Here is a 15948-nt window from a genome sequence, read left to right on the forward strand (position 1 = left end):
GAGGCAAAACCATTGGCTGAGTTTGATGTGTTTGTGTGTGAAGTCAGACATTCAGCCAGTATTTACTGGGCACGTTCCAGTGCCGGTCATTGTGGTAGGCTCCTTGGAAGGCATTACAGATGACGTTGATTGCCATTAGGCTTGGCCCTTGTGATGTAATAGAAATATATATTCGGTCTTTGTCCCTGCTTCTGGTTCCTGACGCAGAGCTTGTAAAACCCTTGGAATTTCCAAGAGAAAACAAAGCTATGAGTAGATTCAAAAGTGTTCATAGCTGAGATCTATAACAAGATAATTTGGAAATACCCTTAGTAGTCAACAAGGAGGTGTAAACGGTGGCAAAAACAATGAAGACTCTTTGATGTCCATTAAGTGAAGAAAGCAGAAGAGAAAATGGAATCCCAGCTGCGATTCCGCCTGAGCACAGGTGTGAGTGAGCAGAGGAAAGTCGGATTTTCAGGCCTCAGAAGGGGACATGAAAGTGAAGTGTAACGGGGCTGGGACTGTGAGTGGCTTTTTTCCGTTTGGAAATTATCTTTAATGCTTTGCAGACATATTTAACTGGAGCTTATGTTGGAGGATTGGGGCCATTGTACCTCAATTTGCAATTTAAAAAAATTCCTGAAGTGAAAATTAAAAAGTCACACTTTACAAGAATGTTAGAATACGTCCCCCTCCCCCCAAACAGGAAGCCGTCCCTGCAGAGCTCTGCATGTGCTTCTCACGTTTTTCCAGCGTTTTCCCTGCACAGTCAGTGTAATTGGAGGCTTGTCTTTTCATGGGTTTCTTCTGTGCAGACTGAGGCGCAGCTCCTCTCCGGATGCTGTTTCATCTCAAATCCCCTTTTCTGTGTTGAGTAGAGAATTCCTTCATTCCTGGCTTTGGCAATACTTTCAAATTCGACAAATATACTAAATGTGATTTAGCTAAAATGAAAATGTTGAAGTTTGCTGCTCAGGTTTCTGAAGCCGCCTAAAGGGACGGCTGAGGGCCCAGGTCACAGGCGGGTGTCTGAGGGTGACGAGGCCGCTCTGCGGTGCTTTAGGGCTGAAGCCTTCGGGGGAGTTCGTCGTGTTTATACCCACAGGAAGATTTGGAAGGTTCTGGGGCTCCTTGGCAGGTCAGGAGGTAGGCGAGGGCTAATTCGAAGCCGTTAATAGCTGGGTCCGGTGGTGTTCTGGCCGGAGAGAGGGGCTGCTGCTGCTTCTGCCCTCGGGGGCGTCAGCCCTGGTTGAGCCCCCGCTCACCTCCTCCCTGCTGGTCAACTGGAGCAAATGACCATCTTCGAAGCCGCTGAAGCCTCAGTTTCCTTAACTGTCAAGTGAGAATAAAAGTAGCTACTTAACAGGGTGGTTGTGAGAATTAAAGAGAAAATGTATGTAAAATGTTTGGCAAAGTACTTGGTAACCATTAACGTTAATTGTTTCCTTAATTCTGAGATAACTTTATAAAAGCACCATCCATTGAACATCAGCGTGTAAGGAAATGGAAAAAGAAACACGATAGTAATGAACACATGTTGTATCAGTGCGTCAGATGCTTATCGATTTCAAAAATGTCAATGTGAGAAAAGGATAAGTTCTCACACTGTGGAAATACAGTCTGATTAGCATTGTCTGGCAGGGGGACTTCCCCAGCATCCTCCCCTCTCCTGACTCAGCCCAGCCAGTGCTCAGTCCCCTGTCCCCACGCGTCACCCATCTGCTGAGGAACAGCGAAGGGTTTTATCACTCAGGGGCTGGGACCCCTAAGCAAACCCAGCCGCTCCTGTGCGCAGGTGAGGGGACCGAAGAGCAGAAAGGTCAAGAAAGGTGAGGTCAGTTCTGAAGACAGGGTGAGAGCCACCCAGGATGAGGCCAGTCATTTTGGGTTTCTTTGTAGATATTCTGTAAGACCCAACACAGTGCTCTAAATTCATGTTGCTCTCCCCGACCCACTGTAATTTAGAGCATTTAATTCCGGTGCTTTCGTTTCCTTATCTGGAAAAGACTATGAGCTAGAAGGCACATTTAACAAAAAGCATCCAAGATACTGCCCTACCTTTTGGAGGGGAAGGGAGTGGACTTTTAAATATTTGGACTTTTTTGTCTGTTTTTTAAAAACATTTTTTGAGTCCTTTCCAATTGAATAAGCCTGTGCTCGGTGCGGGGAGCCGTGTGAGTAGAAGGGGGCGGGAAAGAAGCCTGAGACCAGACACTGGTTACTAGGAGCTCACCAAGCACGGGCAGGGCTCAGTTCACAGAGACGCGTTATGTGGAATTAAGTGCTGAAATGAGAGACGATGGTGACAACTCCCGCTCAGCGATTGCTGAGTACCAGTCATCATGCAGGTGCTTTATGGGTTTGTAATCACCACCAACCAAACCAGGAGGGTATGATGAGCTCCGTTTTTCAGATGAGGAAACTGAGGCGCAGAGAGGTCAGGTGGTTGCTGAAGCTGCGTTTGAGGACGTGGCGCAGTCGGGACTTATACTCACTTCTGTTTGACTTCTTACTTCCGGTTTGCTGGGCGACCTCCAATAGTGAGTGATGTTGGGTTTCAAAGAAGGGGTGATCACTGTGGCTCGGGAGAGGGACCCCGGGCAAGAGGTTGACCTGATTTTAACATGTTGGAGGAAATCAGGCAAAGAGAGCACTTCTCGTTCTTGCCAATGGTTAGCCTTACATTTAGTGATACGGATGAGAATATTGACTGTGGCAATCACTTTTAGAAGCCAAAAATCTAGGCACATGTATGATCTGGAATTTTAGAACCTCTTTTGAAAACAAGAGGGAATCCAGTATTTTTGGAATTAGAATTTCTGGGTCCTAGGAAGTGTTTAAGGCCTAGAGTATTTAAAATTGGGATTGTTCCCAAAACCCAGGACCTGTGGGTTTTGTGAGGAGCGGGTGGGACAGAAACCAGGGCCAGTGTTAAGTGTCTCTGCCAAAGCATTGTTCTTGACGTGTGGCCTAGCCAACCCCGTAACCTCTGTGCCCTAGCTTCCTTTAAAATTAAGGGTGGACAACATAAACGTTAAGGTACCTTTCAAATCAAATTTTGTTTCCATAAAACTATGGTGCTCTATTCGGTATTATAAACTACCCAGTATTAGATAAAAATAAAATAAAAAGGAAAGAAAGAGAAAAGTTCGTTACTCTTCAGCCTGGAACTTCAAAGTGAACAATGAGATCTTATACTCATTTTTGCCCTACAGTGCTAATGAGGTTGAAGAGTCCTTTAAAAAAAAAAAAAAGCTGGGGCTGGCCCCGTGGCAGAGTGGTTAAGTTCACGCGCTCCACTGCAGGCGGCCCAGTGTTTCGTTGGTTCGAATCCTGGGCGTAGACATGGACACTAAGGCAGCGTCCCACATGCCACAACTAGAAGGACCCACAATGAAGAATATACAACTATGTACTGGGGGGCTTTGGGGTGAAAAAGGAAAAGAAATAAAATCTTAAAAAAAAAAAAGCTGTTTTGTGTATGTGTGCATAAACAGATAGATTTCTGTTCACGTCCATCAGGGTCAGCCTCTGCAGATGAATTCTGCTGTCTTAGAGGACAGATTTCCCCATTTCAAAATGAGTTTAGCCATTACTCAGACTTTAAGGAAACCGGGATCACACTCAAGCCGCCGAGGCAGCAGGAAACACTGATCTTCAAGAAGGAGCCGGACAGATGATCATTGTTCCTTTTTTTTTTTTTTAAAGATTGGCACCTAAGTAACAAGTGTTGCCTTTTTTTTTCTTCTCCCCAAAATACCCCAGCACATAGTTGTATATTGTAGTTGTGAGTGCCTCTGGTTGTGCTGTATGGGACGCCGCCTCAGCATGACCTGATGAGCGGTGCCGTGTCCACACCCAGGATCCGAACCGGCGAAACCCCACACCAAAGTGGAGCGTGTGAACTCAACCACTCAGCCATGGGGCTGGCCCCGATCGTTGTTCTTTACCTCAAATTTCATGACACTCAGCTCCAAAGGTTCTTTTTTTGTTTGGTTTTCAGACGACTTGGGGTCGCACCTCCCTATACTCTGTATATTTCCTTCAATGTCTGCCTTCTCTTAATTTAAAAAGCTTTTCTGAGTACCATTCTTTGTCTAATTGTACTCACCTACTCTGGAGGTTTAAAATCATAACAAAGAGCTAAAAAAAAAAATAACCCTTGAGGTTGAAACTGTGTCGCTGATGGAGAAGGGAAAATTCAGTGGCATTGAGTATATTCACAGTGCTGTGCAGCCATCACCAATATCTATTTCCAGAACTTTTCATCATCTCAAACAGAAACTCTGTACCCATTAAACAATAACTTCTCCTTCCCCCCTCCACCAGCCACTGGTAACTTCTAATATACTTTCTGTCTCTATAAATTTGACTCTAGGTACCTCATGTAAGTGGAATCATACAGAATTTGTGGTTTTGGGGTCTAGCTTGTTTCACTTGGCATAAAGCCTTCAGGGTTCATCCATGTGGCAGCATGTGTCAGAATTTCATCCCTTTTTAAGGCTGAATGATATTTTGTTGTGTATATACACCACATTTTGTTTGTCATTTGCTTTTCCTAACTACTAATATAAGGTCTAATATAATCTCCTAGCCGTGTAAGGAAAAGTTCATGGACCTGGTTGAAGAAGGTATCACCGCCAAATATATTGGAAATTACTTCAGATTGTGCCCCCTCCTTAGAGTTTTGCAATGAACAATCGCTTGCTAAAGACTCTTAGAAGTTCTGCAATAAGCAAACCTGTTTAATTTTGCTTAACTCAGAGTTCCCAAACATATTTGATCTTCACATCCTTTTATTTTTGGTAGCATGCATGCACATCCCTCAGTGGTTCGTGTCCACGCCATGCGCAGGGGAGGCACAGCTCTAGAAGGAAGGGTGTAGTACCCGGTTCTGCCCCCTGCTGACGATGTGATCTCAGGATGAATACTAACCTCTCTACACCTCGTGTTCCTCATCTGTCAGGTGCGGGTGCCCAATAGCTCCCACTTCATGGGGATGTAAAGATTTAAAGCAGTATTATGTGACTCTGGTGATTACGACTAACAATGTTACAGCTCTGGGGTCTGGCTGGCTGGGTTCAGATTTCGTTCTTCCACTGACTACACTTACTAGCTGTATGACCTTAGGAATGTTACTCAACTGTCCCTCAGGTCTTCATCTGTGTGATGGGGACAATAATTGTACCATTCTCTCAGGACTGTTGCAAGAATTCAGTCCAATTCCTGTAACACATTTAGAATTGAGCTTGGTCCATGGTAGGTACCTAATAAATGTAGCCCTTATTATCGTCATCATTGGTGCTCTCGTTACTTCTATGACTACATCACGTGAAGGGAGTTATTTTAGTTTTTTCATTGAGGTATAATTGACATATAACGTTATATAGTTTCAAGTGTACAACATTAATGATTGGATATTTGTATATATTGTGAAATGATCACCACAGTGAGTCTGCTCAACAGCCATCACCACACATAGTTAGAAAATTTTTTTTCTTGTCATGAGAACTTTTAAGACCTACTTTCTTAGCACCTTTCAAATATACAATACAGTGTTATTAACGATAGTCCGTGTGGTGTACATCACATCGGATTATTTTAGTTTCTAAAAGCAACTCCTCTTACCTCAAAAAACAGCTTAAATCCAGCATGTCAGTAAAATAGCCTCACACCCCTCCTGCAAATATTGGATCCAGCCTGTTGATTTTCATCTTCTGATCAGCTAGAGTCCGTGATGCTTGTCTTCCCTCATTTAACTTCTGTTTGTGAACAGGGGCGGAGAGGCCTCGGCTCTGTTTTCGTCTGGGCGTCAGGAAATGGAGGAAGGAGCAAGGACCACTGCTCCTGTGACAGCTACACCAACAGCATCTACACCATCTCCATCAGCAGCACAGCCGAAAGCGGAAAGAAGCCTTGGTACCTGGAAGAGTGTTCGTCCACACTGGCCACAACCTACAGCAGTGGAGAGTCCTACGACAAGAAAATAGTACGTGACATTTGCATGTCTGTCATGGTTTCTTTATCTTTCACTTTGAAATACAAAGGGAGAACCACAAATTTATGTGCACAAGTAATATATGGAAACAGAAAGTCAGAATAGCTGATGACTCAACACAAGTGTTTGTAAATGTTACCATTCTGTTACCAATTCATTGAAAAAGCCTGTCTGGGTCATTGCATTCTAGCATCTAATGTGGTCTTAGACATGATTAAGCTTCAGTTTTGTCAAGGACAAATGAATGCTCCACGTTCACCTGGTGAGTTAGGGGCAGAGAAGAGACTAGAATCTGGGTCCAACTCTCAGTCCAGTTCTCTTGTCACTCTGTCCCCATCTGCCTTTGAACCTTAGCTTTAATGCTTTGGTCTCAAAGTTGCTCTGACTAGTGCAGTGTGAGCTGACCCTGTACAGAAGGTGCTTCTCTAATCCTGCAGAACAGAGTTTGCCTGAACGAGGAGCAGAGTCCTCCGTGGTCTCCTGCTCAGCAGCACACCCTGCCGTCCATGCAGACAGCGCAATGGTCAAGAGTTCGTGTTGCAGGACCAGCCTGCGTGGGTTCACTTGCTGTTGACTGTTTACTAGCTGGGTAACTTTGGACACGTTACTGAATTTCTCTGTCTCAACATCCTTACCTATAAAATGGGGACATTCAATATTATGTAGCTCATGGGGTTATTACAGAGGTTACGAGGAAGTAAACAAAAAGTGCCCTGTGCACTGCCTGACCCCCTGGTACTCGGGAGAGTCTGCCTTTGGGCTGCCGGCCTGGGCTGCTCATCCCACACTTCACTTACCTTTGCATCTTCCTCTTTTCCTGATCATGGTTTTGTCAACTGTCTTGGGATTTGTCTTTCTGCGGGGGAGCTAAGCTGCTGTGCCTGACACTTTTTAACATTTAGCCAAGAGCCTGCTTTCAGATCTTGTAGATTCATGCAGGTTTGTGTCACTGCTGATGCTCAGCTGACTTCTCCACAGCAGTGGAAACACAGGCGAAAGGACACTACTGCCTTCTTTATCCACATCCGTTTGATTCCTGGTTATTGTATGATTTTTACGTTGATTTCTCAGCTATTTTTACTACCTTCTTTAATTTACATTTTGCAAATTGATTTAAATAAAAACTGCCTCCCATACACATATCCCATCCGCCCCCATCTTTCCCTAATTCCTTTACAATAACTGGTGGTCAGGGATATGGCTTGAGAGGGAGAGTGGACCCCATGACTTCACGTTAACACCCTTTATTCAGGTCGTATATTTTACTTTGCCCTAGTTGCTGCTTCTGATTTCAAAACCATTACTAATTCACTTTATATATTTAACTTGTTTCTACCTTTTGTTTAGCCTCTTTCTCTCATTTTCATGGGAGCAATTTATTAGTAATTTTTCTCTATCCAGTTCTTAGATTCTCTTATTTTCCCTCAATCTCTGGATTACCATCAATTGGAGAGGAAATTCGGTAACTGTTTCAAGTTATAGTCTCTAGCTTCAGGCAGCCCGCCCAGTGGCTGAGCCACCCTCACGGAGTCTTGGTTTCCTCATCTGTAAAATGGAGGTAAAACTGCACCAACCTCACAGGTTTTCCTGAAGATAATAAGACGCTGAGTGTGGGTACTTACATGGCACCTGGCCCACTGAGCCGGTCAGGAGGTGGCTGGTACCATTGCTCCGTAAGTCAGTGTAGCTTCTGCGTCCCGGGGGCTTAGGCTGGTCATGTTTCCAGCAGCTGTTAACAGAGGTGGTTGCTGCATCTCCATTTTTTCCAATCTATAAAATACTGTAATCTGTTCCACCCCTCCCCGGTAAAGAAAGGTGCTTTGATGGTGAACATGTTAACAGTTTGTACGTGAGTGGAGCTGGCAACAACATCAGCCTTTTGTGGTCCAGCTGACCCCTTTTCCTTCTAGATGTCAAAATGACAAATAATTCTGCCTTGCGCCTGGGACCTTTTCTTCACCAGGCTTTGAACCAGATGCCTGTGGTCCCCCGGAGATGCCCACATCCTGTTAGTGGCATCCGTGACTGAGTATTACAGGAATGGCAGTGTCTCCCTTGTACTGGGGGCTCTCTTCCCCAGGCCATTCATTTCCTTATGTCATTTGCAGCTTCTGCAGAAGAGCACTGTTGCCATTCCTCATTCATAGAACACCTTTGTGATTTGAACCGAGGCAGATGCTGAGGATCCAGGAGAGAGGAGAGATCTCCTATCTGCTTCTGGGAAAGCACTTTTGTGAAATAAACTTTACTTGTCCTCCACAGAATGCCTTTTCATGGTATGCAAGCAGGAGAACCTTGCCCTGGGTTTCAAAACATAGCCAGCTCTCCATCTCTTGGTTTCCTGTACCTGCGATGAGTACAGTTGTGGACCTTGGTATTCCATTCATGCTTTGATAGATTCAGATCGGGGGTGGCCTTACATCTTATTACAGCAAATGAAGCATCCACAATATCAGATCACTACGACAAGAGGCTCCTCTGTAAGCTAAGTAGAAATCAGTTGAAATGACTCGTTATTATAAAGCCGTAGTATACATCTTATTCCATGTCCGATATGTAATACATTTATAGTTCCATTAACATGTCATAAATATGGCATTTTCTGTCTTGCTAATATGTGCCTGGCACCGGGCTCAGCACCTCAAATGCATCGTCTCACAGTCTCCCCAGAACCTGTGCAGGAGGATCAGTGTTGTTCCCACTTTACAGATGAGAAAACAGAAGCTTGAAAGGTTAAGAGAAGCACAGCAAGTAGGTGGTGGAGCCTGGATTCCAACCCAAGTCAGGCTGGTCCCTGAGCCCATCTTGTAACTAGTGTGCTGTCGGGCCGGATACTGTCCAGGTACACCTGGTACTGGGCTGTCAGGGAGAATGGTGCTTCTCTTGCCTGTTGTGGGTTCTTTTCACAGTGATAAAAAAAGTGTTTAGAATATGTAGGTGTCCATTGTTTTTCACTATTGCTCCCCATACTCACAGATCCTCGGAGCAGCATGGGAGGGGAATTTTGTGTGGTCTCGTCAGTCATGACTGGATTTTACACCAGTCTTTGTGACTTCCTGAACACAGAAAGCATTAATTGGTCCCCAGTTCCTTTTTATTTTGCGATGCTTAATAAATTGGCTTCTTCTGTTTTATTCATTGACACATTTAAGATGTAATTTCTGCCCTTATTTCCCATAGCTGTGTCTGAAACAGCTTTTTTGGCACATTTCTAATTCAAATCAAAATCAACACCAGAAATAAATTCAACCTAACAGACAGTGGAATCATTTCATGTTTTAAAAATATCTGCTCAGTTGCTCTTTTAACAGATATGAGACAATATGGCATCTTCAAAATAAAACAGCTTACAAGATCCCAGAGAGACAGAAACTCTTAATCGTGGGCTTGCTGTGAAGGCTTGTCCTTATGGCCAAAGTTGATCTGAGCCGAGATCCCTGGAGAATTCCATCAACAGCTAGAATAAAGGATCCAGTCTGCTCAAGTCATGGAATGTGAAACACGAGGAAATAAGAGCTTAGGACGGGAAAAAATGATGGGTTTTCTCCAAGGAAGCCTGACTGGACCTGAACAGTACCCACCCCTTCTCCCCAAAGGAAGATGGCGTCCCTAACTTGATGGAGTCCAAAAACTCCATCTGCTCCTCATCCTGAGACAGGCTGAAAATCTGATTTGCTGATCAGGACAGCTTTGATCTGGCTCAGGGCCTGGTGTCATCTCCTGTTTCCTTCACTGATGGACAGAAATGGTATTTTTTGAGCAGTCTGAGAAGTCCTGAGAAGAAAAACTCTGTTTCTGATTTGCGTAGTGAATTGAGGGGATTTGGAGCATGAAAGATGTGCCATCGGGATTGAAACCAAATTCTGAGACGTTCTTTAAAATAGATTCTAAACTTACAGTGCTTTATTCTGGAATATCTGGGCTCCCTGCCCCATGATATAGGCCAACTGTTGAATCCAACTTTTCCTTTAAATCGCACTATCGGGGCCGGCCCCGTGGCCGAGTGGTTAAGTTCACACATTCCGCTTCCGCCGCCCCGGGTTTCGCCGGTTGGGATCCTGGGTATGGACATGGCACCGCTCATCAGGCCATGTTGAGGCAGCGTCCCACATGCCACAACTAGAAGGACCCGCAACTGAAAAAAATACATACAATGATATACTGGGGGGATTTGGGGGGAAAAAGCAGAAAGAAAAAAAAAATTGCACTATCACATCTCATATGCGTGTGTTGTGACTAATGGGGTTACCCCACGTGGTTCCAGTTTTCGGAACATCATTTTTCCTCAAGATTGCATGCTCCTTGGTGGTCTTTGCCTTTTCTTTCTAAGGACAGATGTAAAAATTCTGTGATACTGTGGCTTCTCTTAATAATGAAAACCCTACCTTAGATCCTTCCGGTAATTTACACCTAAATATCTCCACACCTACAGTAACTTCCCCTTGAAATGCCCCAGCTGGAATTCCCACTTCAAGCAGGATGAGAAGGGGCGAGGATGTTTTTGCCTCTTTTCTCTCCATCACCTTCCTGCTCACTCCCTTTCCTCCCCTACTCACTAGGACTCAAGTTCCATTCAGTTAAAGGGATTGAAAAAAGAAATAAAGGCACAATGCTGCTTTGGAGTTGCACAAGCTTGCCTATATGCATAGCAGTAACGCTTCACTGGTGTTTATATATAAAAGTACTGAGTAGCTTCTTACTTAGGCATATAATATATATGTATATACCTGGTGACTGTGTATGGGTGGGGCATGTTCCTGTTACAAACCTGACATCATAAAATTTTTATTGTTCACGTTTGAGGTTGGCTGGAGATGGTTATTTATGAGACCCAAAAATGCTACACACATTTGACGTGTTTATTCTGGATTTGTTTCTGTGCATTGAAAGTGTCTGGTGCAGCTGAAGAATAAACACAGTGAGCCAAGTGGGAAACATCATGAAAAATCTTGAATCCGGCACAAGTCATTGAAAAAAGTAAAACTTGGCAAAGGCGCGTGAGCATGAGGGTGAGGTAGAATGAGAAGAATGCAGGCAAGGCCATCGCTCAGCAACAGCGCATCCGGAGACCCGGAAACAGGCCGCTTCTGGGGTGTTTCTGCATTGACTTAGGGATCAGGCCTTTGGAAAATAAGGCTGCAGATTCACTCGTAATTTCAAATGAGGTAGAAACACCTTTTTAATGATGTAGCAGTCCCACTTCTGGGTGTATATCCAAAAGAATTGAGAACAGGATTTGGAAAAGATATTTGCACATCTGTGTTCATTACAGCATTATTCACTATAGCAAGAGGTGGAAGCAACCCAAATGTCCAGTGATGGATGAATGAATAAAGAAAATGCAGTGTATACACACAATGGAATATTATGCAGCCTAAAAAGAAGGAAATCCTGCAATATGCCACATCATAAATGAGACTTGAGGATGTTATTCTAAGTGAAATAAGCCAGTCACAAAAAAAAGACAGGTATGGTATATTTCCATTTCCATGAGGTATGTAGAGTAGTCAGGCTCATAGAGGCAGGAAGTAGAATGGTGGTTACCAGGAACTGGGGGGTAGGTGGGGAGTTGTTTGATGAGCAGAGTTTCAGTCATGCAAGATAAAAACTTTCTAGAGGGGCTGGCCCCATGATGTAGTGGTTAAGTTCAGCAGGCTCTGCTTTGGTGGCCCAGGTTCACAGGTTCAGATCCCGGGTGCAGACCTACCCCACTCATCAGCCGTGCTGTGGCAGTGACCCACATACAAAGTGGAAGAGGGTTGGCAATAGATATTAGCTCAGGGTGAATCTTCACTGGAAAAAAAAAACCTTCTAGAGATCTCTTGTCCAGCAATGTGCATGTAGTTAACAATACTGTACACTTAAAAGTTGTTAAAAGAGTAAATTTGTGTTGTGTGTTTTTACCACAGTAAAAAAACAGAGAAAAGAAGTACCTTTTAAAGTAGACAGTTGACAATCCAGAAAGTTTCCTAACGTAGAAGTGGTTCGGGCTGTGTTTACGCAGACACCTTGCGAGCACCCAGCGTGGAGGTGCGGAAGATGGCTAGGGCATCAAGTCTGTGAATCGAGACATAATCGCCCCTGCTTGCCAAACGCGCTCTCAGGGCTCCTGCACACCGTTCATATTCAGGAAAGGAGTGTGAGACTTGTCTCCTCTCTGCCACCACTGGATCTGTGTGGTTCTGTATATTTTTGTTCCTTCTCCCACTGGCGTATCAGTACCTCTCCGGTGTGGATAATCTGGTCACATTAGAGGTGTCAAAAGGAACAAAGAAAAGACGATGAGAACTGTTGGGCTTGTGTGGAACCGACTCAGCAGGACGTCAGTCCAGATCCCGACCAGATTAAGAGCCCCTCAGCCACCCTCCTGAGATGCTGGGGAGACCTGACGGGGGGATGCTTTCTGAGGAGCTGGGCAGCACTTTCTCCTGGGAAGAGCACGTTTCTTTCCAAATCCACTAATCTTCACGCTCCCCTAGAAGGCTGCGTCTTAGAACGAGGGGCCTTTCTTTTCAGCCGCCGCTGTTATCCCTCCACACCTTTCTAATGACCTTTCGCCTCAGTTTTCTTATCTGTGAATGTGGGTAATGCATTTGTCTTGGTGACAAAGACAGCTTTCCAGCGTCTTCCAGTAACTGCAGCGAGAGCAGCAGCTCATCTTACGAGCCCTGTGCATTCCCAACGGGGTGATGAGCCCAAGGAGGCAAAAATGGACGTTTGTCGGGGAGAGAGGATTGAAAAAGTCTTAGGTTTTACGAGGTTTGCAAAATCTTACCCCATAGTGTTTGATTCCTCTTGTTAAGGAGAATCGGAATTTACTTGTTTTTCCTTAGTGAAACGATCATGAAACAGGGGCTGAGAACCGCTGCCCTCGCTGACGGGAACTGGATTCAGACCCAGAGGAAAAGTGATCTAGTTCTCACCTTTTGATTTAAAAAAAGGAGACGTGGCTAATCTCCGCCGATAACGTACAGGCGCGCACTTGGAGCTGAAATCTCCTATCAAGCGCGCGGGTTCCACTCGTTTTTCGTATCAGTGTTAGATCTTTGAGGAGGTCTCGGTTCGTGCATGCAGCGCTCCTGTGAATTCTAAAAACAAGTCTGTAAGCAAATGTCCCTTCCACGGCAGGGCATCCCTTTTGCTTAAAACCTGCAGCTCCCCCAAGGTGACAGTTGTGGGAGGGCGGGGGCCGGACCGTGTGCTTTTATTCCTCACGCTTCCGACGCCGGGCTCCGTGTCTGATTATTAACAATGGGCGGCTGATGAAAGAACTTTAGTTTTCACTAGAGCTGGGACTGGGGAGGCAAGTGAAGTGCCTCGGGTGTAAAATCTGAGCAGGCACGTCCACGCCCCTTATGTTTTGAGCCAAAGACTCCCCCTAGTCCTGACCCTGGTTTAACAGAAGTGGAGACCCGTTTCCAAACCCTTCCCTTTTCACAGTTGGTTTACACAGGCGATTCACTGGAAATGATATGGTCACAGGAGGGCAGGAACAAGGAATTTAAAACAACTATTTCAACACCCCTCCATTCCACTTATATGAGTAAATTTCTTTCTACTTGCATGGGACCCACATTGGCCCCAGAGCCCTAAATTTTTCCCTTCTGTCTTCTAGATCACTACGGACCTGAGGCAGCGCTGCACGGACAACCACACTGGGACGTCGGCCTCAGCCCCCATGGCTGCGGGCATCATTGCACTGGCCCTGGAAGCCAAGTAAGCCTCTCTCTCCGTATGTCTCTCCACTGGCGACCACCCCTCACCCCGAGGACAGTGTACCCTCTCCCTGGTATATAACCCGTAGCACAACAACCCAGATGATAATCTTCCCAGTCCCACCTTTAAAACTTCATAGATTAGGGCTTTAAAGAGAATTTTTCCTTATATTAAGGAGAAAAGCAATTTTTTTTGGTTTTTATATCCTTAAAAAAACCCAGCTGTGTAATTACTTTATTGTGGAGTCATAGTGCATGCTGCCAATTGGCTCCAACACTCTTGCCTTGTTGAGGTTTTATTCTAGTCTAGGAATGTTCCTGTGAGTCTCAGAGCGGTTAGGTCTGCCCATTTCGGGGCCCTTTCCCTACAGAACAGCGAGGCAACTCAGATTCCATGACAACAGCACCCGTCACAGACTCGCCCTGGGGGACAGAATGTGGCAAGATCATATGACAGAAGCCCAGGAACAAGGCCAACCCACTTACCTTAAATCCTATTTAACATAGTAAATTCTGCGTCTGAAAGATCCCTTTGAAAGCCCCCTTAGGTTATTTGCAATAGATCCTGTCTCTTCTTTCTCTCAGCACCAGTAGACTTTGTTTTCTTAACAAGCATAAATTTGCCCTAAATACAGGTCTATACTCTCTTACCCTGAATTTCAAAATCCCAAATGCCCAGAAAACTGAAAGTTCTTTTGCAAATTTGACCCCAAAACTCATTTGATGGCAAAGCTTGCCCTGAACTGATTTGAGGCTATTTACTGTCTTTCTTTATTGTAAAAATTCATACATTTCACTGCAGAAATATTAATGTATCTGACCATAAGGTGCTGGCTCAAATCGCACTAGAAGTTTGTGTAATATATGCTCTGGACACCATATCTGAAACAATTTTGAATTCCAAACACATCTGGTCCAAGGTTCTAGAAAAGGGCCTGCGGTCCTGCGCTCTGAGGCCCTCCTACAAGAGGATTGTAACAGAAAGGAACTGGAGTGATGATGTAAGTGTCTTTCCAAAAATAGCCTTGCTGCCCTGCTCTGGGGAGGAGCGGAAGGAGTCTTTCATCTAGTTGTGCCCTGATGTAGAGCGATAGCAGGTGACAGGAGAAGAATGCAAGCATCATATTGAGACCCAGGTATGTCTGTAGGACGATAGCGCCTCATCCTCAGGACACAAGTGTGTCCCACCGTCTACAGCTGCCCCTCTTTAAGGCAGAGAGTCTGATAAGTCAGGTGGGCCTTAATGTAACGTGGATCCAGTCAACTGCTCAGCCATGTAAAGCCCTGGACTGAGGCAGGCAGGACACAGGCTCTGGATATGGGCTCTCTCTGTGTGTTCGGGCCACTATAACAAAATACCATAAACTGAGTAGCTGATAAACAACAAACGTCTATTTCTCACTGTTCTGGAGAATGGGAAGTCCAAGGTCAAGGTGCTGGCGGATTTGGTGTCTGGTGAAGGCCCACTTCCTAGAGGGCGCACGCAGTAGACAAAGGGGCAAGGCAGCTCTCTGGGGTCTCTTATAACAGCACTGATCCCATTGATGGGGCTCCACCCTCGTGACCTAAGCACCTCCCACAGGCCCCACCTCCTAATACCATCACATTGTTGCGTTTGGTTTCAGCATAGGAGTTTTGTGGGGATGGAAATGATCAGACCGTAGTAGGTGCCATATCTTTTGTGGCCTCCTGCCTAAGCATTGACATTGAGCGATATCCAAGTTCCCATGAATGTTTGTGTTTCTTTCTTTTTTAACGTGATTAAATATTAAATCATTTCAATATATGGTATCTTTTAAGGTGTTAAAAGTTTGGGTTTAGGGGCTGGCCCCGTGGCCGAGTGGTTAAGTTCGCGCACTCCACTGCAGGCGGCCCAGTGTTTCGTTGGTTCGAGTCCTGGGCGCGGACACGGCACTGCTCGTCGGACCACGCTGAGGCAGCGTCCCACATGCCACAACTAGAAGGACCCACAACGAAGAATATACAACGATGTACAGGGGGCTTTGGGGAGAAAAAGGAAAATAAATAAAATCTTTAAAAAAAAAAAGTTTGGATTTAGCAAGAACGAGCACTTATCCTGTTAAATTCTCACTTTACAACATCTCAGTGGACAGTTCTGGCAGCAGAAGTCTCAATTACATGTATTTTTAATTTGGTGACTATAAATTGGATTTTTGAAAAGTATGTTGTTTTCATTCTGAAATTCTAGACTGGACTGGAATATTTTCCACTCCACAAAATACTGAAGGAAAA

General features: G+C 45.0%; 1 protein-coding gene across 1 annotated transcript in view; it reads left to right on the forward strand.

Moving 5' to 3' along the window:
* LOC139078367 (collagen alpha-1(III) chain-like) overlaps nt 1–15742 on the forward strand; it is a 22791-nt gene extending 7049 nt beyond the window's left edge. The window contains exons 4-7 of the mRNA XM_070589679.1: nt 5759–5971; nt 13596–13696; nt 14719–14831; nt 15564–15742. Of these exons, the coding sequence (XP_070445780.1) occupies nt 5759–5835 (77 nt within the window). The 3' untranslated portion in view covers nt 5836–5971; nt 13596–13696; nt 14719–14831; nt 15564–15742. The remainder of the gene's footprint in view (nt 1–5758; nt 5972–13595; nt 13697–14718; nt 14832–15563) is intronic.
* Nucleotides 15743–15948: the final 206 nt, after the last annotated feature.

This window comes from Equus przewalskii, chromosome 22, assembly GCF_037783145.1.
Source record: "Equus przewalskii isolate Varuska chromosome 22, EquPr2, whole genome shotgun sequence".
Taxonomy (NCBI): Eukaryota; Metazoa; Chordata; class Mammalia; order Perissodactyla; family Equidae; genus Equus; species Equus przewalskii.